At 36.5% G+C, this 22,147-nt stretch overlaps 2 protein-coding genes across 6 annotated transcripts; both read left to right on the forward strand.

Moving 5' to 3' along the window:
* On the forward strand, positions 303 to 6,536 carry LOC18603107 (photosynthetic NDH subunit of subcomplex B 5, chloroplastic). 2 transcript variants are annotated; one of them, XM_018119481.1, is made up of 5 exons: positions 303 to 607; positions 787 to 847; positions 1,012 to 1,074; positions 1,228 to 1,286; positions 1,429 to 1,890. In XM_018119481.1, exons 1-5 carry the CDS (start codon positions 362 to 364, stop codon positions 1,681 to 1,683), a joined length of 684 nt encoding a protein of 227 aa, XP_017974970.1. In that variant the 5' UTR covers positions 303 to 361; the 3' UTR covers positions 1,684 to 1,890. The 2 variants fall into 2 exon arrangements, with proteins under 2 accessions (XP_017974970.1, XP_017974969.1); XM_018119480.1 differs by lacking the exon at positions 1,228 to 1,286 and adding an exon at positions 5,550 to 6,536 and having other exon boundaries at positions 372 to 607; positions 1,429 to 4,518.
* On the forward strand, positions 9,379 to 21,966 carry LOC18603110 (putative ion channel POLLUX-like 2). Of its 4 annotated transcripts, XM_018120082.1 has the most exons (25): positions 9,612 to 9,669; positions 9,820 to 10,340; positions 10,574 to 10,692; positions 11,290 to 11,393; positions 13,054 to 13,346; positions 14,370 to 14,441; positions 15,449 to 15,524; positions 15,657 to 15,755; positions 15,865 to 16,019; positions 16,105 to 16,209; positions 16,814 to 16,900; positions 17,369 to 17,453; positions 17,536 to 17,683; positions 18,162 to 18,238; positions 18,317 to 18,397; positions 18,931 to 19,122; positions 19,213 to 19,326; positions 19,760 to 19,852; positions 19,978 to 20,104; positions 20,173 to 20,249; positions 20,436 to 20,483; positions 20,578 to 20,647; positions 20,731 to 20,804; positions 21,149 to 21,259; positions 21,331 to 21,966. In XM_018120082.1, the coding sequence occupies exons 2-25, from the start codon at positions 10,288 to 10,290 to the stop codon at positions 21,430 to 21,432; spliced, it is 2,562 nt and encodes an 853-aa protein (XP_017975571.1). In that variant the 5' UTR covers positions 9,612 to 9,669; positions 9,820 to 10,287; the 3' UTR covers positions 21,433 to 21,966. The 4 variants fall into 4 exon arrangements, with proteins under 4 accessions (XP_017975570.1, XP_017975572.1, XP_017975571.1 ...); XM_018120081.1 differs by lacking the exon at positions 9,820 to 10,340 and having other exon boundaries at positions 9,379 to 9,669; XM_018120083.1 differs by lacking the exons at positions 9,820 to 10,340; positions 14,370 to 14,441 and having other exon boundaries at positions 9,380 to 9,669.

The following is a 22,147-nucleotide window of genomic DNA, read 5'->3' on the forward strand; positions in this document are numbered from 1 at the left end:
GCCTGTCTCGTGCTAATTCGTGTGACGGGGCCAGCCGGAGTACCTCCGCTCAGCTTAGGCCTAAATACGACCCAAGAAAGTGGATAACGAGCCGGGCGTTCTCCATCGTTTATTTAACGCCAATTTAACGAACCCAAACTTACTTGCTGCATGACAGGGAAAATCTGAAAACCCAACCAAATTGCACCAAGTAATCCCAACCAAGATCCCACGTAAAACGTGGCTCAATGTAATTGGTCATTCATGTAACGCACACACCAAGCAGTCGTTTAGAAAGTTCAATCCGTTAAAGCGAAAGAAGGCGGGCCTTGCATGCTGGAGCTGAAATCCTAAGGAAGAGGATAAAAATAGAGAAAGAAAAATGTCTGTTCATGCACCACTCTCGGTTGTCTCAGTGAATTCAGTGCCTAAAATCAGATCTAAGAAGATTGAAACTAGAGTTAAGGTTTTCAACCAAAGAGAGGTTTCTTCTGTTCATCTCAAGCTGGTTAGAAACCATGGTGGTAGAAGCCGGTTAACAATATTGAATGCTGCAGGGTTGTCTGAGATTGAACCTGATCTCAATGAAGACCCTATTGACAGATGGGCCACCAACAGTGTCAGCCCTGTAAGTTCAATTCGTCTCTACTTCTAAAGTGGGATTCTGGATAGTATGAACCTGAGACTTTCAAGAATTTGATTAGATTGTCTTTGTTCATTAGATTTGAACTTGGACCTGTCAGGAGCATTTTTAGCATACGTGTACATGTTTTGGTTGATTCCAATGCTTGTGTTTGCTGATTGTAGGAAGATTTTAAGTATGGGGAATATGATGAGCACCACACATACTTTGAAGGAGATGAGAAAGGTACTTAGATATGTTTTCTTTTTTCTTTCCTTTCATAATATCATCATTCAGATGTGAAGTTTAGTATCTTAAAGAATGAAATTTGATGTTGTTCTTTAACCAATGGGGGTGTAGTTTTGTTGCTATCAATCAAGTTCCTACTTCTAATTGCAGCTTTATTTCAGGAACATTTTGGGGAGCAATTGCAGATGACATTGCCGCTGTAGAACCTCCTACAGGGTTCCAAGGTATCAATTACAAATCTCTAATCCTTGATAACTAACTTGGTAACATAGATTCTTCGTGTCATAGTAAAAAAAGACTAAATTACTGGAGTTGAAGGCCTATATTATTCCTTTTCTTGGACAATTTGTAACTGATTATCTTCAACGATTATGCAGGGCTTATTTCATGGCTCTTCCTTCCTGCAATTGCTGCTGGAATGTTTTTCAATGTTCCTGTAATTCCAAATCTGCCTATAGATTTTCGCTTTTATTTAGAAAAAAATAAAAAATCAGTTGACAGAGCTAAGATTTAGAAGAAAGCAAACTGACCGTAGTCTGTTCATAATGATTGACATGTTCTTCTTTGATGAATTTTAGGGGGAGTACTTGTACATTGGAGCTGCTGTCTTTACGGCTATATTTTGTATAATTGAGATGGATAAACCCGATCAGCCTCATCACTTTGAGCCTCAGATATATAACATGGAGAGGGGAGCTCGTGATAAGCTAATCAATGACTACAATACTATGAGCATATGGGATTTTAATGAGAAATATGGAGATCTCTGGGATTTCACTATCAAGAAGGATGATATAACAAAGAGAACTTCTCCTGAGCAAAGAGAATTGTAATTATTAGCTATTGCTATGTGAGCATGGAAGGTATAGTTTTCTTTTTCGCCATTTTTTTCCTTCTCTTTACTTGTTCTTCACAAGTGCAAATTCTCTGTTTTGTAAAGCTTGTGCCCTTATGCAGTGAGAGCAAAATGTTATCCCAAGTCCCCAACTCCAAACTGAAAGCTTCAATATATATAGTTTAATTTTGGTTCTTCACTAAAATTGACTGCTCAAATTCTGTTTGATAGCAATCTTAGTCTTAAGAGCTAGACTGCCACTGTCCATCATAGAGCTGAGAGTGGTGGAAGTGACTTTTGTTATACTTGCTTAAGAAGGTTAGTAAAATGCCACAGATCAGGATCCATCATTTGTTTTTGAAGTGATAAAGTTCAGAGAATGAAATCAGACGAAACTTTCATGCAAATTCTAGCAACTCGTAACTTTACATGGTAGCATTCAGAATAGTTCTCCAATTCTTTCATTTGCCATGCTCATTCTTGCCTAAATTTCTGCTTTCTTATCCACTGACAAACTTTCTTCATCATCTTCTGCCAGTAATGTTTTATGAAATAGGACCTTGAATGCAGCAGTACTTGAGTTTGTTTTGTAATGTCTAGGTCTCCCTCTTCTTTGAAAGATTTTCTCTAATTCTGGTCCTATTTTGATATGAGGACTTTTATGCCCCATTGCAGACAAAATTTATGTAAGCAGTCACTATTAGTCTTGATTTTGTAAGATGTCACCACCTTTCTTGTAGAACACTGGCATCTCCTGTAGAGACTACTCGAAGCAAGAAGCTGTCAATGCCAAAAATCCAACTCAACTTGGATATGAAAACTTTTCTTGCGTTTCAAATATAGAATTTGAATTTTCAAAAGCACCATCTTTTTCAAGTCTTCCAAAGCTTTATCACAAATTGGATCTTAGGTTATGCGTTCAGGAGTAGTAGTTCATTAGTCATTACCAAAACTTCACCATGACTAAATTAACCATGAACATAGTATTGTCAGCGTCAATGTATTAGTTCTCTGATGTGAGGTAATTAATTGAGATATTTGTTTGATGACTGATTCTCTCCCGACGGCAAGTACTTTATTGGCTACTATTTTTCAGCATTCAGCTCAGAAGTCACGGCCACTCAAAAAAATTATTAATCAGTTGAATAACTTTCAGTTGAAACTACTACAACCAAACACTTGACTTGGAGATGCCTAAAAATTTCTAGTCTTTCCATTTACCAGATTCGTTTGCTTTCAGATTTGGCAGATTTCACTTTACAGTGAAAAGGGTTAGCATCAAGCCAGCTTGTGCAAAGATTGTTGCTTGCTTCAAATGCTGTAGAATCATCAAGAGTGAACAACTCAAACCTTATCTCATCTTGAATGATCAAACTCAGCATACTAGGTTTTCCATGGCGCAGTCAAAATTTATGACCCAAGCAATTATATTTCTGACGAAAGCAGAGAAATATACATATAAATATCCCTCGTGCTGGCATCTGATTGCCGTATCAATTCTTCAATTCTTGCAGGTGGGAACTCATCCACCATGTTGTAGGACCCAAACCCCTTAGAAAGTAATATTTTATTTTCAGGGGCAGCTTGATTGTCAACAAAAGACTACAAGCGTTCCTAGTTTCACTTTCCCTAGTTTCCATACTTGAGGCTATTTGCAGATCATTTACAAACCAACAAGCTGAAGCTCGAAGCCGAACCAAGAAACAGAGCAAAAATGAGAACCAAACCCCACCTCGTCTCTTTCTCTTGTCTGCTTCTATTCTTTCTCTTCCACCGTTTGGTCCGTTCCCAACTCCCACCAAACATCACAGGCTACAATTGCACAGCCAACCAGACCACTTATCCATGCCAAACCTATGCTTTCTACCGAGCCACTGCTCCTGACTTCCTTGACCTGGCTTCCATTGGGGACCTTTTCCATGTCAGTCGTCTCATGATATCAGAACCCAGCAATATTTCCTCCCCATCCTCTCCTCTCATCGCTGATCAGTCCCTCTTTGTCCCCATAACATGTTCGTGCAACCCCACAAACGCAACTTTTGGTAGTCTTTCAGCTGCCAACCTCACTTACACAATCAAAGCTGGTGATACTTACTATATCGTGTCAACCACTAATTTTCAAAATCTCACCACTTACCAATCTGTTGAAGTTTTCAATCCTACTTTCGTCCCTACCCAACTTGACATAGGTGACAAAATTGTCTTTCCAATCTTTTGCAAATGCCCTAATGAAACACAGGTGCAAAATGGAGTGAATTACCTTGTTTCTTATGTGTTTCAGCCTTCTGACAACGTATCATCAGTTGCTTCAAGGTTTGGAGTTCAAACTCAGGCTATAACCAATTTAAATGGCAATAACATTCAGCCCTCGGACACCATATTCATTCCGGTCAATCAACTACCTGTATTATCTCAGCCTGAGGTAGCTCCTGCAGCCTCCCCCGGAAAGACTGAGAGGAAAGGGGTCATTGTAGGATTGGCAATTGGGTTAGGAATTTGCGGAGTGTTGTTGGTTTTGTTCTTTGTGGTGTTGCTTCATAGAGAGGTTTTGTCCAAGAGAAGGGATATGGAAGATGCGGAGAGGCAGAAGCTAAAGTTTAATCGGCCTGGGATGGGGATGAAGGGAATGGAAGTAAATTTGATGGCAGATGTATCAGATTGCTTGGATAAGTACAGGGTGTTCAAAATTGAAGAACTTAGAGAAGCCACTGATTACTTTAGTGAGAGTTGCTTGATTCAAGGATCTGTGTACAAAGGGTCCATTCATGGAGATATCTATGCCATAAAGAAGATGAAGTGGAATGCCTGTGAGGAGCTTAAGATCTTACAGAAGGTATCATTTCCTTGTCTTTTGCAAAATTTTCTAGTTTCTCCAGTGATATTTCAGCTTTTCTAGGTTTATTTTCTGGTGTTACATATTTTTGTTGAGGACTAATCTGTGAAGATTTTCCAAGGAGTCATGTGAAAACAATTCTAATAATATGGGAAATAAGTAGAGATAATGAGTTCTTTGATGGAAGGATTGAAAGCATTCTTAGCAGATAAGGACATCACTAGAAGGACCACATTAACAAATGCTGATAGCAATTGTCTAATTTTCTATTACCAATAAAATAAAGGTTAGGTTTAAGTGACCTGTCTATTCATTAGGTTAATTAAGAATTTAAATTGTTTTTAATACTCCCTGGTAAGGAGTTTAAACTTTTTGTATTTGGTTTGGCAATTGGGAGTTGGGAGGCTCTTAAGTGCTTGACTCGAAACATTGAAACGTCAGGCTCACAGGTGAACTCACCCTGGGGGCCCTGCCCCATATATTTAGGTTTGGACAGTATTGTAATCAGCTAAACTAAGAAATGTTCAGAATAAAAACTGAAAAAAAAAAAACCCTTTGATGCCCTGTTGAAATCAAATGAAATCAGTGTCTGATGCCTGATGGTAATAGGATGAAAGAAGCCTAAAAATTATAAAATCATAAACCATGGGAAGGATGACCATCCTATTTATATTCTATAGCTATTACAGTATATTTTAAATTTCCACCTATGTCCTGCCTGCTTTTTGCTTTGATAATTGGTTTCTGGCTGGTATCATTACCCTTGTTCTTTGGTGTTTAGATGATTGCATTTTCTTAATGAAATAAAGTCATAGTAGTAGGTAACATAAACCTGAGGAAGGAAGCACATTTGGTATCATTGCCATGAAGTAGATCCTAAAATTTTGAAATACCAAAGCACTTTGACTTGAAAGAATAATAATTGTTTTTGGATCACACTGATCATTGAATTTAAAGCTTTTCTTTCTTCAAAAAACATTATGTGAGTGGCAAAAATAACTAAAGCATGATTCTGGCTCTGTCATCTGAAGGTAAACCATGGAAATCTGGTGAAGTTGGAGGGCTTCTGCATAGACCCTGAAGATACAAATTGCTATCTGGTATACGAGTTCATTGAAAATGGCTCTCTTTACTCTTGGCTTCATGAAAGCGAGAATGAAAAACTAAACTGGAAAACAAGGTTAAGGATAGCCGTTGATGTTGCAAATGGTCTGCAATATATCCATGAGCATACAAGGCCACGAGTTGTACATAAAGACATCAAAAGCAGCAACATTCTATTGGACTCCAACATGAGGGCCAAAATCGCGAATTTTGGACTAGCAAAATCAGGCTGCAATGCTATAACAATGCACATTGTTGGCACTCAAGGCTACATTGCACCTGAGTATCTAGCAGATGGGGTGGTCTCAACAAAGATGGATGTTTTCTCCTTTGGGGTGGTTTTGCTTGAGCTTATATCTGGCAGGGAGGCCATTGATCAAGAAGGGAAGCTTCTGCAGGCAAGTGTTAATGGAATTTTGGATGGGAATGAGGAGAGGAAGGTGAAAAAAGTGAGGGAATGGATGGATGGACGTCTACTGGAGGAGTCTTGCTCAATGGAGAGTGTGATAAGTGTAACGGCTGTTGCCATTGCTTGTTTGAATAAAGACCCTTCAAGGAGGCCTAGCATGGTGGATATTGTTTATGCATTGTCTAAGAGTGATGATTTATTTTTTGATGTATCAGAAGATGGATTATCAGCTCCTCCGGTGGTTGCAAGATAAAATTGCTCAAGGTTGAGTTAAGGACCTCTTCTGTTGTAATATACTGTTATACTAAACCATTTTAGAGTAGTAACACTTTGCATCAAACTAGCAGTAGCTGTCCGGCATGTCTGAAACTTGACTCTCTCCAATTAGTATGCCTGTAAGGTTGTAGACTTGTAGTAGATGTAGTTGTACCTTTATAAACTTTTGAAGAGCATGAGTTATATCACAATTTATAAGGTAAATAAAGGACCGCAAATTTTTATTTTGCTTGAGGGAATTTAGGAGGAAGACAAGGGGTGTGGAGCACATAAACTTGAGAAAATCAAGTCATTTTCGTTTTTGTTAATAAATGCAAAGCAATATTTCACTGCATAAAACCATAGAGCGTCTATCTACATGTTCTGAATAATAAGTCTTACGTCTGGAAATTTAGCATTACAGAAGCTTCCTGAAATGCTGAAAACGAAGTTAAACAGTGCAGCTAGTTTTAGAGCTTTCAATTTAGAGGCAGAACTATCGAGGACTGGATTTTTAATCATTGACCTGAACTCAGAAACCACTGTTGTGGCCTAAATAGCAAGTTGAGAACCACGGCCAATTTCTCAACCTTGGGTCAGAATGACTTATCCATCTCCTATATAATAAACAAAATTATAATTGCTAGCATCCTTCTTATTGGGTTTAATGGTTATGGGCCATTGAAGATTTTGATAAAGCTACAACTGCTTCTAATGCGAAACCAAAAGTGGTTACAAGTAACAATCATCGGATCAACCCAAGTACATCCTGATCAAAACAAAGTACCAAAACAGTCAAGATGGCAACATCATCTTAAACGTCCTTTTTGTATTGCTAGCAACGTTTGCCTGACAATCATCTAATCTAAGTATGGTAGCGTTGCAATAATTGACTAAGGGGGCCATACCCACCACACCACCTACAATTGTTCATTAGCCTCCAAATTCTGTTGATGTATATACAAACAAGGCCATATTAAATACTTCATGACTGGACAACAAAGCCCATTCCTTCAAGAAATGTTTTAGCCACTGGTATGATTGTTGCAGAGAAAGCTAGAGGTATTGTAACTGCAAAACCCAGCTCTGATGCTGTAGTGAAGAAACCAGAATATAGCTAATGTCAGTCCATCTCCTGCTTGTGTCACTGGAGTTTTTTAAGTGTCTACTGTTTTATGTTTTCCAGAATTTGAAGGGAATCATACAGCAGTGTCTTCTTCATCTATTTCATTAGAAATGCCTACTTTCTCATGTGGCATGATCATATGGAATGAAAATTTCTAATAGTAATTTGAACCAGTACAATCATTGAAAAGTGAGTGGAAATGGTAGATAAAATGATTTGTGCTGCAAATATTTTATGTTATCTGAATATATCATGAACAAATATCAAAGAGGCCTTATCCTTGCCCATCTTTCTCAGCTCTCACCTAGGGTAAAGGAGCATGACAAGTCACATCTCTGCCCCACTGCTAAGCCATCAAATAATCCAAAGCTCATATATATTTTCATGACTTCAATAGTTGAAGCTAACCCTGGAGAGCAACTGCTTCGTGGTGCAAAATGAAGGTGAAAGACATCCCATTGATGGTTCGGCCAGTGGTCCTATTGCAAGCAGAAAAGTTTCAGCACTATGAAAAAACACAACACAGAGCAAAAGGTTAGATAAAAGCAAAGACCACACGCAGCCAGAGACAGAGAGTGGTGTCTAGGTGGGTTTTTGGCTTTGGCATTTGGGGCTATTTCCTTTATTCATCAGGGATCCAGAATAGGTCATTACAAAGTGCCATTGAGCAGGGGCATATGCTCATTGGCTTTGTAGAATTGCATACTCTGTATGAGGATATCAACAGTTTGGACAGGTAACATGCACAGTCACGTGAACATGTTTATTTGATCAATTAAAACTGTACTTTCATTGGAAGACCTCATCGATTTCATGAAAAACCAGCAGGCATAAACAGTAAAATATCCATACATGAACATTGTTGTCCTATCAACCTAACTTGTAAATTAATTTTAACTTTTGCTATAAGTCAAGATTGAGATTAATTTAAAACAAAAAAAAAAGGAAAGGAGAGAAAGAAGACAATTGACAAGTCGGAAATTTTATTTTAAAACAATAAATAAAAACATGTGATTAATTCATAATAATTAAACTCGGTCTAAAATATATAGCACAAATATCCGAGTTTACACTGAGAAATTTTCTTTAATTAAAAAAAAAAAGACAGAATGCAAGTGGGCCAGAAACTGCCTTGGGGCCCAGGGGGGCAGTGAGACAGAGAGGGTGGGCCCAGAATCTCTAGAATATCATTAAAATAACAACTTTAGTTTCGTTAGTTGCAGGATTGACTCGCAGTTGCAGGTGCTCCACTTTTAGGTCCCCTTTTTTTAATAAAAAACAATATTTTAAAGGTGTAATTAATTCTCAATAAATTAATATATAATATAATTTTTAAGCTTTTCTATTTACAAGAAATGCAAAAATGGACTTTTAATGTTAAGATATTATTGAATTCGTACAAAATTTCCCTTTCATTCTCCTATGAAATTTTATTTCATAAATTTCTAGGTGACCATCACGGCATTGAAGCGGATAAGTGTTCAGCGGTCCATATATAGATAATTTATCTAAACTTTTTCTCTATTAGTCGAAACAAATCTTAATATTGTTTTTTTGAAATATATATAAATAAATAAATTTTATATATCTAAATTTATATATATATATATATATATATAATTTTGTTTATCAAGTAACCTTTATTGTTTGAGTCTGTGGCATAATTTATTATTAAATCAATCAAAATACTTATATTCAATAATTTGAAATTTTTTTACTAATGTAAATCAATTTGTATCATAACGTTGCACGGAAAGAGGTATACCATGTTTTCGAGGAAAAAGAGGTTCTGCAATGAAGTTTGTTAAGAAAGAAAGAGAAGGAATAATGAACTTTTGCTTCTTTGTAGTACAGCGGTGAAGTGGGCAAGTGGTCCAGATTGGTGCAATGACTTCCCTCAATTGAAAACGACAGCTAACCTTCGATGTTTAGAGGTTCTCTGTTGGACCATCTGACTCATCACCTGCCATCCTACCCCCTACGGTCCTAACTCTAATCATGTTTTCTTTCCATGGACAAAATCCAAATACATCTCACTCCACTTCTCTTTAGATTCTAATTACTTATTGTTGTCACTTTCTGTCTATTTCTTCCAATCCCAGATCAAGAGTTTCTTCACTTTTTTTTTTTGTTTCTTTTTTCTCCCTCACCAAGAGAGAGAGACAGAAGAAAAGATGATTTCTTGTCAGTTGCAGAGCCCTCAGCCATTGCTTTTGCCTCCAAGAATTTCCAGGCTGACTCAAACTTCTTCAACCAGGTACTTTTTCATGTTCAAGTCTCTATTTTTTCTTTGTTTGAACATTAATTAATTGGACTTATGCATTTGGGTCTTTTATTTTTTTGGAGTTAATGCATTGGTGATCACATGATTTTGGAAGGTTCATTTTTCTCTGAATCTTTATTGTAGATGGACTTAAAAGATTGAAATGAATTGGTCTGTATGGTCATTTACACTTTTAAAGGTTTCGTTTTTGGGGTCCTATATGTGTTTTTGATCTGCCTTTGGACTATGTTTGCCAAGTCAAATCTCCAAAGCATCGGCATTCTATGCACTATCATGGCGATAGTTGTAGCTACAGTTACTCAGCTAGCTGGACAGTGATGGCTGCTGAGCAGTGCGTATTATTCGTCGTATTAAGCCGTGACTGGTTCTCGATCATGCCATTTCTTCTTTTTCCTATTTATATATCACAGGAGAGGGCTTTTTTATTTGGATTTGGAGTTAATCTAACGGAGTGAACCCTGTTCAAACAAGTGTTGGAACAGCATTGGGCTTAAAAGCATCCACTTTTTCGACTGTGGCAAGTTATCAAAGCTGAAGCGACAGCTAAATGAGATAGGTGTTGATGCAAAGTCTCCTTACAATTGGGTTGACATGTTCTGCATGGATGATGATGATGATGCCACTTCTGCTAGTAATGATTTGAGGTCAAATTGTTTGATCAGAAAGAAGATTGCCTTTTTCTTTCTCTTTCTTCCCCTGTCTTTTTGCTTGATCAATCACATAGCCACACGTTTCTGAAGGAAGACTTGTGGTTTGAGAAATAGCATGTGATGTGAAGAATTGCCTTTACTTATTCAATTTTTGTAGATGGATGTAGAAGAGCTCTGCTATTTGAATGCAATAAATATGCATATGAAGGCATGGATTGTTGTTGCAGAACACAAAGCACAAGAGGCGCAAACAATACAATACTTTTCCAGAAATCAATGCTATGCAGCTTTCGGTGGAAGAATTCTTCATCTTACAATGTACATTACTTTATGATACGCAATAGAGGTGAGTCCTAACCATCTGCATTAACAGTTTGCCAAATAGATACCTATGTTCAGTTCCTATCAATTAAGTAATTAATCATTATTTATTGATGTTAACTGTGAAACTGTTACTGTTTCTGGATCACTCTTTGTTACTTCTATCAGATGGGGTTAAATAAGTGAATTTGGATTGTTCCATTAAATGAGTCTTCATAACCGGACTAATCATTGTTGTTGATTTGTAGTTGTGCAAGTTAATTCTGACTTGTTTCTTAAGCATGTTATGCGGGTCAATCTATTTTTGACCCCAATAATGTGAAGGTAAACCAAACTGTAAACTTTTGTGCTCGATTCAACTTATGATATGAACAGTTGTTACCCATGTTGGGATCGCTGAGTAGGAAAGAGGGTTAAGAAAATGAAATATGCTTGCTTGTGTTTTACAGGCTCATAGTTACACTTCAAATTATGCTTTCTAATTTATATTTATGAGGATTGGCCGCACTTTGAGTTTCTTTGAAAGTATGTTAGAACCTCTTCTTCTTCCCTTTTTTTTTCTAAAAAATTTAAAAATGTTTTCTCGTATCTCAAAAGAATTGTGATAGCTTTCCTTCTCCAGGAAAATGGAAGGTTACTTGTCAAAGAACAACAAATAAGTTGCATTATGTTTCAGATAGTTCAAATGTCAAATTCTTTAGGATGGACCTGCAAAATAGTTCTCAGGTGAGGCTTAAATCTTGGATGCTAAAAGAGTTGAAATTGATGTTCTATCTTAATGTTATAAATGGATTATGTTCTATCAATTTCTTATCAGGACTTGGATATATGATATATTTCTTTCCAATCAGTGATATCTTCTTCTATACTGATAGTTTGTTGTTATTCAAGTGATATACGCATCTGCTGGTTGGTTGTTTTTTGTCTTTCATCATTTTCTGGAGAGGAGCAGGAGTGAGCCATTTTGGCATATTCATGCTGCCTAATCTTTTGAAAGCCTGTTATTGACTGTAATATGACCAATATAGTTGCAATACCTCATATCAGTATTGAGATGAGAGAGTATAACAAAAGAGATATTAAATTGTCAGTTAGGAATTACATTATCGGATTCCTTACTGATTTTTATTCCATGTTGCATTTATTTTAATTCTTAGACAAAAGTAGCTGGACTGAGGTCTAGCATAGAAGTCAGTCTCTGTTTAATCTGCCTCCCTATATACGGAAATGAAGTTGATGCTTTGTGGAAGCTTCATACATAAAATGGCACCTTCCAGCAGGTGAGGAAATTTTAGCAGCTTGGTTATGGTGGTACACAGAAAAGAAGAGATCAGAGGAGAATTCGTGAAAGTCATATTTGGTTGGTTGTGGAGATGAAAGTCTCTGGTTGATATTGATTAAGTGATAGGAATGCCGGAAGAAAGAAGGTCGATGAGCTAATAGAGGAGGAGGACTGGTTGAAGGATGAATTTGATGTGGCACTGAAGCAACACAAGTGGGCAGGATGCATCAGAGAAATTTGTTCTCTGGATGGCATATGATAAAAGGAACCAAGGGAGAATAGATGTGAAACAAAAATAGGAATGCTGAAGCAGAATTTAAATTGCTTTAAGATTAAATGAAAGGAATAGGAGCTTTGTCAGTACATGCTACCAATATGAGTCTGCTTTGACTACAAAATTGTCTTCCTCTTTCCATTAAAAACAAAAAAAATAAAATAAAAAGAAAATCTTCTTCCTCTTTCAGTGAAGAAGGGGGAAAAATGATCTTGGAGGGTAAATCAACTTAGTCAAGCCTTAATCTGGTGCAAGCTTCATTGTGCACAATGATCCCTATTGTTTAATATATTAGTGATGGACTTATGGCTCTGGACATGAACCTAATGGAAATTATAACATAGAGTGGAGGACAAGAAGATGAGAATAACCTATCGTTGAGCTGTGGATGTAAATGAGAGGAAACCAAAAGAAGGGAGATATGCTTGCAATGCAAGACTTTCTTTCTTCCTAAGAAAATGATAATGAAGTTTGTTGGCATTGTTTATTACAATATTCTGAACTTCTTAGATAATCGCAATTTTGATGTTTACTAAATTATTTGGTGATGCTCATAATTGCCTTGTTCATTTGGCTGCTGTCAATGTGGTGGAAGCTTGCACTAGTAACTCTTTGCACCTCTAATTTTTCATCTGTGTTAGCACACCTTTCTTTTGCTACAGTATGCTTTGACAGACAATGAGGGGTACACTTTCTGTGCCTGCTATTTCTACATTATCATTATTTTGTCTTGTAGAAACTTGCTGTGTAGTCATTCTTTTTCGTTTCTTGGAACAGGGGATAAGCTATGGCTTATGGTGTCCTTATTTTCTTGATTGTCATCACTGCAGGTGCAGGGTTACCAAGCTAAACTGATCACTGGAACTATGTCATCATTTTTCTTACTGAGACTGATGCAATTAGATTTTGTCAACACATTAATGAAGATGGTCCAAGACTTTTTTCCACATCTACTTCAGACTTTGGGGGCTACAAGTTTGCCTCTTGCCTGCATGTCTAATTCTTTGAATAAACCAACCCCTCTTAACTTGGATGTGTCCTTGCCTTCAATTCAGGATATTAGATGGAACTTTGCACGGTTACTGTATTTATTCAACATTCAACTGGAGAAAAATGTTGCCACGTAAGTGAAACTTACCATTTATATTTTTCTGGTTTGTAGTGGTCAATTACTATGACTTTTGGCTGGCTTAGTAATCATGCACTATCATTGGTCATTTTCTAGTACAATGACAAGGGTCTGACAGTGATTGGTATAAAACTGCTGGTTCTACAATTAACAATGGTCACTTTGTGCAACAATATCAGGCACTTGATCGTGTATAGATGACACCTTCTTAGGACCTGCTTTACCAAGACTGATGAGTGATCCCTTTTAAGAAGCATGAACTTATTTTCTCAGAGCTTTGACAGGGATCCAAATCTTTTGGAGATATAATACTAGTTTGGCCACCATCTGTTAGTGTAAGCTTTTAGGTCTGTTGGCTATAATGGCATCAAAGCCAGGTTGACTTAATGGTTCCCAAAGGTGAAAGCCTGGCAACCCTTGTTATGTTACAATTACTATCTTCACATGGTAAGTGGATTTAGAGCCTGTCTTGGACCACTTCCATGTGCAGAGCCTACTGGGCTGGCAAGTGAGGGGCTTCTTATAGAGTCAGTTTGGCCTTGACCTATCAGTTTAAGCTTTCAGTCTGATATTTGGCTATTAGTACTGACTGAATAGTAATAAATTATGTTAAAAGCCAATAATGATTCTAATTGTGTATGGATGAATGAAGAAAACAATGCCTTTTCAGTGTCACATTATTCTTCGCTCAAATAAGTCTTAATAAAGAAGCATGTGGAAGGTTGACACTTGAAAATCTTCCTCAGAGCTTCACAAGAGATCTTGTATATGAATTCTGTTTTTTGTATTGCTAATGTAGTTTAAGATCTTGGAAGAACCATAAACATGTAAACTATGTACAATCATAACCAACTTGCTTTTGCTGAATAAAATTTGTCACAGGTTAAAAGTTGTTTATGTTCTATATATCCTGTTTAATATATTTAAATTTTATTCCCTTTGTGAGTCTGCATTGAGTTATAGTTCAGGATATATGTCTTCAGAATTGAGTGATTCACTTGTTTCAAACATTTGTAGGTTTCTTGTGGTTCTCCTTGTAGCGTGCTTCTCATTTGTTGTTATTGGTGGTTTACTGTTCTTCAAGTTTAGGTAATGTACAATCAATCTTGATTATTGAATGGTAAATGTACAGTCAATCTTGTTTATATATGATTGTGGCATGTTTATGGTAAATGGGATGTTAGGCTTTGTTAAGTTTTGTTGTGTTTAATTTTTCTGCAATAACTTTTATACTTTGGATTATGTTCCTAAGAAAAATTCGAAAAAAATTACATTTTCCCTTTTGTAGCTTCTCTTTGTTATTCTTTATAATCTGACCAGGATTAAAAAGAAATGAGAAAAGAGAAAAGAAATAAGGTTTCATGCATGTGATACTTTTGCCTTAATGTGGTACTTGAACCAAGAATTTCTTCATCATGTATCATTATTCAGAGCCAAATGATCATTTCTTCTATTCATTTTGTCCTGGATATATCTTGGATTCATCGAAAGTACAAGACAATGTGAAAGGTTGTAGTGTAAGCATATCTTTTTGTCATGGTGAATGTTTGCAACATTAGTTGTTTCTCATTTGTTTATGATTCCCCTTTGGATTGTTTTAGTAATTTTCAGAACCATATTATCTCTCTTTCATACTTCTCTAATCTCTATGCTGTAACTTCGTTAGATAATGACAAATAAATTGTACAGTATTATGTGGAATCAATCATTGTTGATGGATTTACCTATTGTTGGATTTTGCGTTAGACAACGTGCACAACTTGATGAAATCTATATGGCACAAGTCAGATGGTAGTTGGTGGTGATGTAGTACTACTTGTGTTATCTTTAAACTTTTCTTAGAAAAAAAAAATTCTGCTAGGAATTTGTTGATGGAATAAACCTCTGAAAGCAGGATGTCTGCATGCTACTCACCCACCCTTATTGTGGGTACATGGCCACTGGGTTCAAGCCTTTTGGTCAATGCTTGTTTTGGTTTTATTCTTTTTAGTCCATCATCTTCATACATCATGATTGTATGTTATTTGCTGCCAATCCACCAATCCATAATGCTACTTTTGTTTGCTAATCTGGTAGCTGTGCCTTGAATAACACAGGGGAAATACACAGTCTCTAGAGGACTGCTTCTGGGAGGCTTGGGCATGCCTGTGTTCATCATCTACTCATTTAAAAGTGCGTGGTGTGACATGTATCTAATAATTTGGTTGCTTTAAGATATGATTGCTTTCATGTTGCTTCCATGATTACAAAATCAAATTTGAAAACTTTAGCATCTGAAAAACATATTCATGTGTTGAACTACAGCAAAGAACGCGTATCGAACGTGTTATTGGCTTCATTCTTGCTATATGGGGCATATTATTTTATTCTCGGTTGTTAAGCACAATGACAGAACAGTTCAGAGTAAGTACTTATGACAAGAGCTAGTTTTACCTTTTCCTTTTCTTTTAATAGCTCCTATTATTTGCTTAAGCTACCCTGCATGCCTTGACATTTTGTTTTTGGGTGACAGAACAACATGCAAAAACTCAGGGAAGGTGCACAAATGCAAGTTTTGGAGACTGATCATATCATCATTTGTGGTGTAAACAGTCGTCTGGCTTTCATACTAAAGCAGCTAAATAAGTATCATGAATTTGCTGTTCGTTTAGGAACTGCTACAGCCAGGTAAGTATTATGCCACCATTGGTTTTTTATTTCTGCATGCATAATTATTGGCTTCTATCATTGTACCTTCATTATGTTTTCATAGGAGGCAGAGAATTATTCTTATGTCTGATCTTCCGAGGAAGCAAATGGACAAGCTAGCTGACAATATTGCCAAGGATCTTAACCATATTGATATCCTTACGAGGAGGTATAAGAACTGGGTCTTCTTTCCCCTTCAAAATACAAACTCCAATTATGTTTCCCTTTCATAGCCACTTCCAAGCTTGGATAAATGACGGCCAACAGCCAGTGGATAATGTTTTTAAATCTTCATAAGTATTGATTAGATTAGGAATTGTATTAATAATAGGGCATTCCCTGTTGGTGATGCCTTTAATAGAGTATGCTATGTCGAAAGTGGGAGGAGAAGACCAAAGAAGATGTGCAGAAACTATTGAGGACCTTGCTTTTATTAATCTAATTCAAGATATTTTCCTGAATAGAGCACAGTGTGAAATAATTGACCCCTTGTGCTGGGAGCTTTGTTTTTTGGTTGCTGTTTATAGTATGCATCTTAATTTAAAATCTCAAGACTGTGCAACTCAGTACATAAGTAGTGCACAAGAGAAACTTTAGAGTTGTTATCTCAGTATCCTTTCAATTCTTAAAATGTTTTTTCTCGCTTCTTTGTTTAATTTGTAAACTTTGATCCTCCAAGGTTTTCGTGGGATAGATATAAATTCTGATTGGTTGATTTAGAACTATCTGTGGTCATTATGCTTTGATTCTTAAACATTGTTCTGCTTGTGCAGTTGCAGCCTTAGTTTGACGAAGTCATTTGAAAGAGCAGCAGCCAATAAGGCACGTGCCATTATCATACTGCCCACAAAGGGAGATCAGTAAGACCTCTATCAACTTAATAGAACAATATTCTTTTAACTGTGTTTTTTTTTCTTTTTTCCTTTCTGCAGGTCTTGTAAAGGCATTTGAAAATGTTAGCTTCTTTGTCATCTTTTCTCAGTGTTAAATTATATCATTTTGGAGTACTATGAGAATTGTTATTTTAACTCTTGAGTTCTGTTTGCAAACAACCTTGATGGGTAGATTATTAGTAGTTTCCATAATCAAACTTACACTGCAGTCAGCGACTCTTAAACTCAGACTTTAGGGTCTGGAAAACTAAGGAGGCTGGAAACATTGTTGGATATTGTATTGAGGAATGAAGTAAAGATAATAGAAACAGCAGCTAGTGGAGTTCTGCTTTGCTCATCCTATCTAGTTCTTTGCAAGTTCATTTTTAACAAGTGCATAATACCGACAGTTTTCTTTGGGGGAAGTTTAGTGACAGTGGTTCGTTAACTGTTTAGGTATGAAGTTGATACTGATGCATTTCTCTCTGTACTAGCACTTCAACCTATTCCCGAAATGGAATCTATCCCCACTATTGTTGAGGTATGTGCATCTGCATAACCATAAGATTAATAACATTCTACTAAGTGAACTCAAGTTTAATTTCGCGTTCTTAATGACGCAGGTGTCAAATTCGAGTACATGTGAGCTCTTGAAGTCAATCTCTGGACTGAAAGTGGAGCCAGTAGAAAATGTTGCTTCTAAATTATTTGTTCAATGTTCTCGGCAAAAGGGGCTGATAAAGATCTACAGGCACTTGCTTAATTATCGAAGTATAGTATGACTCCTTGTTGAGAGTTGTTATTATTATGATGCTGGAAAGACAATGAGAGCTTAAAGATTGTAATTCCCTGTTTATAGCCATTCTTTGTCTAAAGTTTAACTTATGGTGATATCATGAAGTTTTTTCCTGTCTTTTGATGAAACAAAACTGAGACACCAGCACTAGGACTTTCCCACTCTTGGATAGTTTGGGATGGTTCTGAATCTGAATACTGGTTAAAGAAGGGTAGTTTTTCTTCTTGCATCAATAAACCAGTTTTGGTTCTTTTCTAGTTTAATAGTACTATTTTAGCTCGACCTACAAAATTTCACCAGTGCGAACAGTTTCTTTCCTTAGGATATTCGCATAAAAGAAATTCTAAAGATCCATTTGTTGGAGTACAGAATTATTTTCAAAATTAGATTCTTGTCCATATCATTATATTTTAGTTGTCTGCTCCCAGAATAATTGGTATCATGTTATTGCAGAAAATGTATTCAATCTTTGCCATTTTCCTAGTCTAACAGGACTGACATATAGACAAATACGACAGGGGTTTCAAGAGGTAATGCTTTTGGCTAAAGTTAGTATTTATCAGTGGAAAGAACTCCCATGCAGTTTCTTTATGCTGGTTTCTTTTCAGGCGGTTGTTTGTGGTCTTTATCGGAGTGGTAAGATATACTTCCACCCCAGGGATGATGAAATTCCTCAGCAAACTGACAAAGTATGTAGACAATATGACTTTTTGAACTTTTATATTCATATTCCTCCCCCTTTATAAAGTTAAGCTTCGTAATTTTGCATCATGAATATATTATTGTACTAAACTTCAAGTTTCCGCAAATCACTATGTAAAAGAGGGAATAACACTAAATAATTCAGGAATATCCTGCTTTTGGGTAATCCGAATATTGACTTCATTCTGTGATCAGCAGTAGGATGACTGGGTGGTTGGCAGGATTAGTTAGACTACTGAAATATAATCTCCTTTTTTTCTTGGAACAGAAATATATCAGATAGTCTAAACTTTGTACACTTGAAAAACTTATTTAAAATTGTTATGTCTGTATGTCTAAATGCTTGCAACTGTGGAGAGTTTCATAAACTAGTTGTGGCAACTTCTTGGAATGGAGAGATAGTACTGCTTACCAAGATTTTGCTTGGAAAGAACTCCTTTCACTGAAATTTATAGTCCATGCGTTCCTTCCCTGATTATATCTGTATACTTCCTGACTTATTGTGCTTTTATTTGTGTAGGTATTGCTAATTGCACCTATTCACAGGACAGGAAAACAACTTGCACTTTCAGATACTGTAAAAGATGATATGAATACACTCCAAAGTCTGGAAGTTTTCAAAAACAATGCTGATACTCCAAAGCATGCCTTAGAATTGAGAAAAGAACGAATTTTAAATGTTGTCAAACGTCCCAACAAACCGGGATCAAAGGTATGTTTCCCAAAGGGACAAGTGGTGTAAGTGACGGCATCTATCGAACATTCTGAAGTCCACTTATATATTCTTTTGGTCTCAAAGCAGGCATCAGACTGGAGTCTAGGACCCAAAGAATGCATACTTATGCTTGGGTGGCGTCCAGATGTTGTACAAATGATTGAAGAGTATGATAATTATCTTGGCCCTGGAAGTGTGTTGGTATGCTTTCATTTTCTTTCAGGATTTCTACAGTGTCTTCAATTTCAAACATAACCAGTCCCTGTTGTCTTGTCTTGAATTGGGATGTTAAGTGTTATGTACTTCAAAGTTTTCAAGAATATCTGTAATGGAGACAAGCTAGGTGTTTTCCACCACAAGTGCCTAGACATAAACCTGCAAAAATTATTTCTGACTCAAAGGAGATCAGTTGGTTATGGAATTATTTGTGAACTTGGATGAATACCAATAAGTTTTGCATTGAGGTGCATATTGTCAGACTGGATGCTCTTTTTTCCTCCCAACTCAATCATGTCACTTCTTGGACCTCAAATGAAATAGAATCATTATGAATTATTTATACTTGATAGGAAACAACTTTGCTACATTGCATCTGTTGAGTTCAGAATATTTATGTGCTATCCACACTTTACAGGAAATATTATCAGATGTCCCATTAGAAGAAAGGAAGAAAGCAAGCTTCATGTCTGGCCAAGGAAAACTAAAGAATGTCCAGGTTTCCCATAGGGTACTGCCTCATTCGGTTGATGATGTGGAACTTCTCAGAACTTTTTTATTTGGGTGGGGAAGGATGGGAATGCAAAGCCTTTTATCATTTCCTTCTAATCTGTTATATATTTTCATGCATCGCAGATTGGAAACCCCATGAACTATGATACCCTGGAGGAAACAATAACACATATACAAAATTCTGTCAAGAAAAGCAATCATATTCCTTTATCTATTGTTGTGATTTCCGATAGAGAATGGCTTCTTGGAGGTAATGATAATTGATAGACAGTGTTTCTATTGGTACATTCATCCTTCGACTAACTGTTTTCTTTTCAGATCCAAGTAGGGCAGACAAGCAATCTGCATACTCTCTCCTTCTTGCTGAAAATATCTGCAACAAACTTGGAGTGACAGTGAGTTTGGTTCAATATAATCTCGATAGTCTCATGGTCCTGAATTTTAGTATTTGAGTGTTAACCAAGAAAGAGAGTGTTAATATTTGAGATTTAACTAGTCAAGAGCAGCTGTGGTTGTTAATTTTAGAATTATTATTAATTATTAGTTTGAAACTTAAGTATTAAGAGTTGATTGTCCTACAGGTGCAAAATCTAGTAGCAGAGATTGGTGACTCAAAATTGGGCAAACAAGTAATATTTTGTTTTCAGTGATTTAGACAGTTTCTTATTTTATCATCTTTGATTTTCTAAGTTTTTTCACATTGAAATCCTGCAAACCCTGCAGATTACAAGAATCAAGCCATCCCTGACTTATATTGCGGCAGAGGAAGTGACGAGTCTTGTAACAGCTCAAGGTCTTGAAGTTATATTGCTATAGCAGTATTTCTATCGTTGCCATGTGTAATCTTAAGAAATAACAGTATGTGGTGCATGACAGTGGCGGAACACAGTGAACTGAATGAAGTGTGGAAAGACATTTTGAATGCTGAGGGTGATGAAATATATGTTAAGGTAATGTCATTTCTCAGATGCAGTACTTTTATTTTTAAACTTACTTAAAATGAAGGGGATAACTAGGTGTCTGAGGAGGAGGATAGCCAAGGCCCATTTACCATAAAAGCAATCTGCTTTCTTATAGCATAAAACCAAGTACTCTAGTTCTCATCATGTCACAGGAGAGCGTTGTAGTGTCAAAAGTAGGTCTTTTAGGTAATGAACTCATCATATTTATCACTTAGGCAACGGAATCACATTTTCTTGTGATAATCTGGCATTTCAAGAAAGATACTCATAGAAATTTTTTGTGGTATTGTTTACAGTCAAATTCTGCTGCTACTTGACTATTTTCTTGACAGGATATTAGCCTCTACATGAAAGAGGGTGAGCGCCTTTCATTCTCTGAGCTATCTGAAAGGGCATGTTTGCGACGAGAAGTTGCCATAGGATATATAAAAGACAACAAGAAGGTATAATATACTTTTGTTTGGTTCTAAACAGGTTTGCTTTAATACCTAATCCATTCTTTGGTATTCTGCAGGTTATTAACCCGACTCCCAAGTCAGAACCTCTCTCCCTAGAAATGACAGATTCACTAATTGTTATATCCGAGCTTGAAGGAGAGCAACCCATTGCCGTCTAAAATACCAATAACTCCAGTCACTCTTGTTCCTCTTTGCGCATTTTTTTTCCCAATAATTTTCATGGTTCCAAGGGCAGCGGCTTCATAAACTCTTTGCATAGTTAAGTTGAAACTATCGTCTTTAGTTTCGTATTAAGGAGTCCTGTGAAACCATCATAGGGATAGAGAGAGATTCGAATTAACCCTATTGAAAGTCTAGATTGTTGTCACAGGAGTCTTTAGTTTCATGGTAATGAGTCCTGTGAAACCAGCATAGGGACAGAGATAGATTCTAGTTTTGGACCTTGATCCTAGTGAAGTCTAGATTGTTGTCATGGGAACTGTTGTATCCATGGATGTTGTAAATTTGTAAGAAAATCAATAGCTTTGTCCTCCCACAACAAAGCAGTTGCTATTTCTTTATCCAAGGAGTAGATTAGCTAAAGAGAGTGGGTTTAGTTCCCCATCAAAGAAACTTTACAGTCATAAGCTAACATGTGTTTCTCATATCCAATATTGTGCTAATTCTTGAGGATAGATGATTCAGTTGATGCTTCTCCAAATCTATATTTGCTCATTGTAAAAGCATTAAAAAAAATTCAATCCCAAGGCTATATTATTTTCAAATGGCCAAAGTTTTTTCAAGAAATTTTCAAATAAAAATGTGCTATAATCGAGTCGAGATCCGACGACATGCACAATTTAGAGCTAAAACCATCAAATGAATAATTAAAAA

The sequence above is a fragment of the Theobroma cacao genome, chromosome 4 (genome assembly GCF_000208745.1).
Source record: "Theobroma cacao cultivar B97-61/B2 chromosome 4, Criollo_cocoa_genome_V2, whole genome shotgun sequence".
Taxonomy (NCBI): Eukaryota; Viridiplantae; Streptophyta; class Magnoliopsida; order Malvales; family Malvaceae; genus Theobroma; species Theobroma cacao.

Bases quoted from the DNA above. Each gene is read 5' to 3' on its own strand.
- LOC18603107 (XM_018119480.1), top strand. From the start codon at position 3,400: ATGAGAACCAAACCCCACCTCGTCTCTTTCTCTTGTCTGCTTCTATTC. The intron at 4,519-5,549 runs GTATCATTTCCT...TGTCATCTGAAG, and splicing joins AGCTTAAGATCTTACAGAAG to GTAAACCATGGAAATCTGGT.
- LOC18603110 (XM_018120081.1), top strand. From the start codon at position 9,587: ATGATTTCTTGTCAGTTGCAGAGCCCTCAGCCATTGCTTTTGCCTCCA. The intron at 11,394-13,053 runs GTGAGGCTTAAA...TCATCACTGCAG, and splicing joins ACCTGCAAAATAGTTCTCAG to GTGCAGGGTTACCAAGCTAA. The intron at 18,239-18,316 runs GTAATGCTTTTG...GTTTCTTTTCAG, and splicing joins TACGACAGGGGTTTCAAGAG to GCGGTTGTTTGTGGTCTTTA.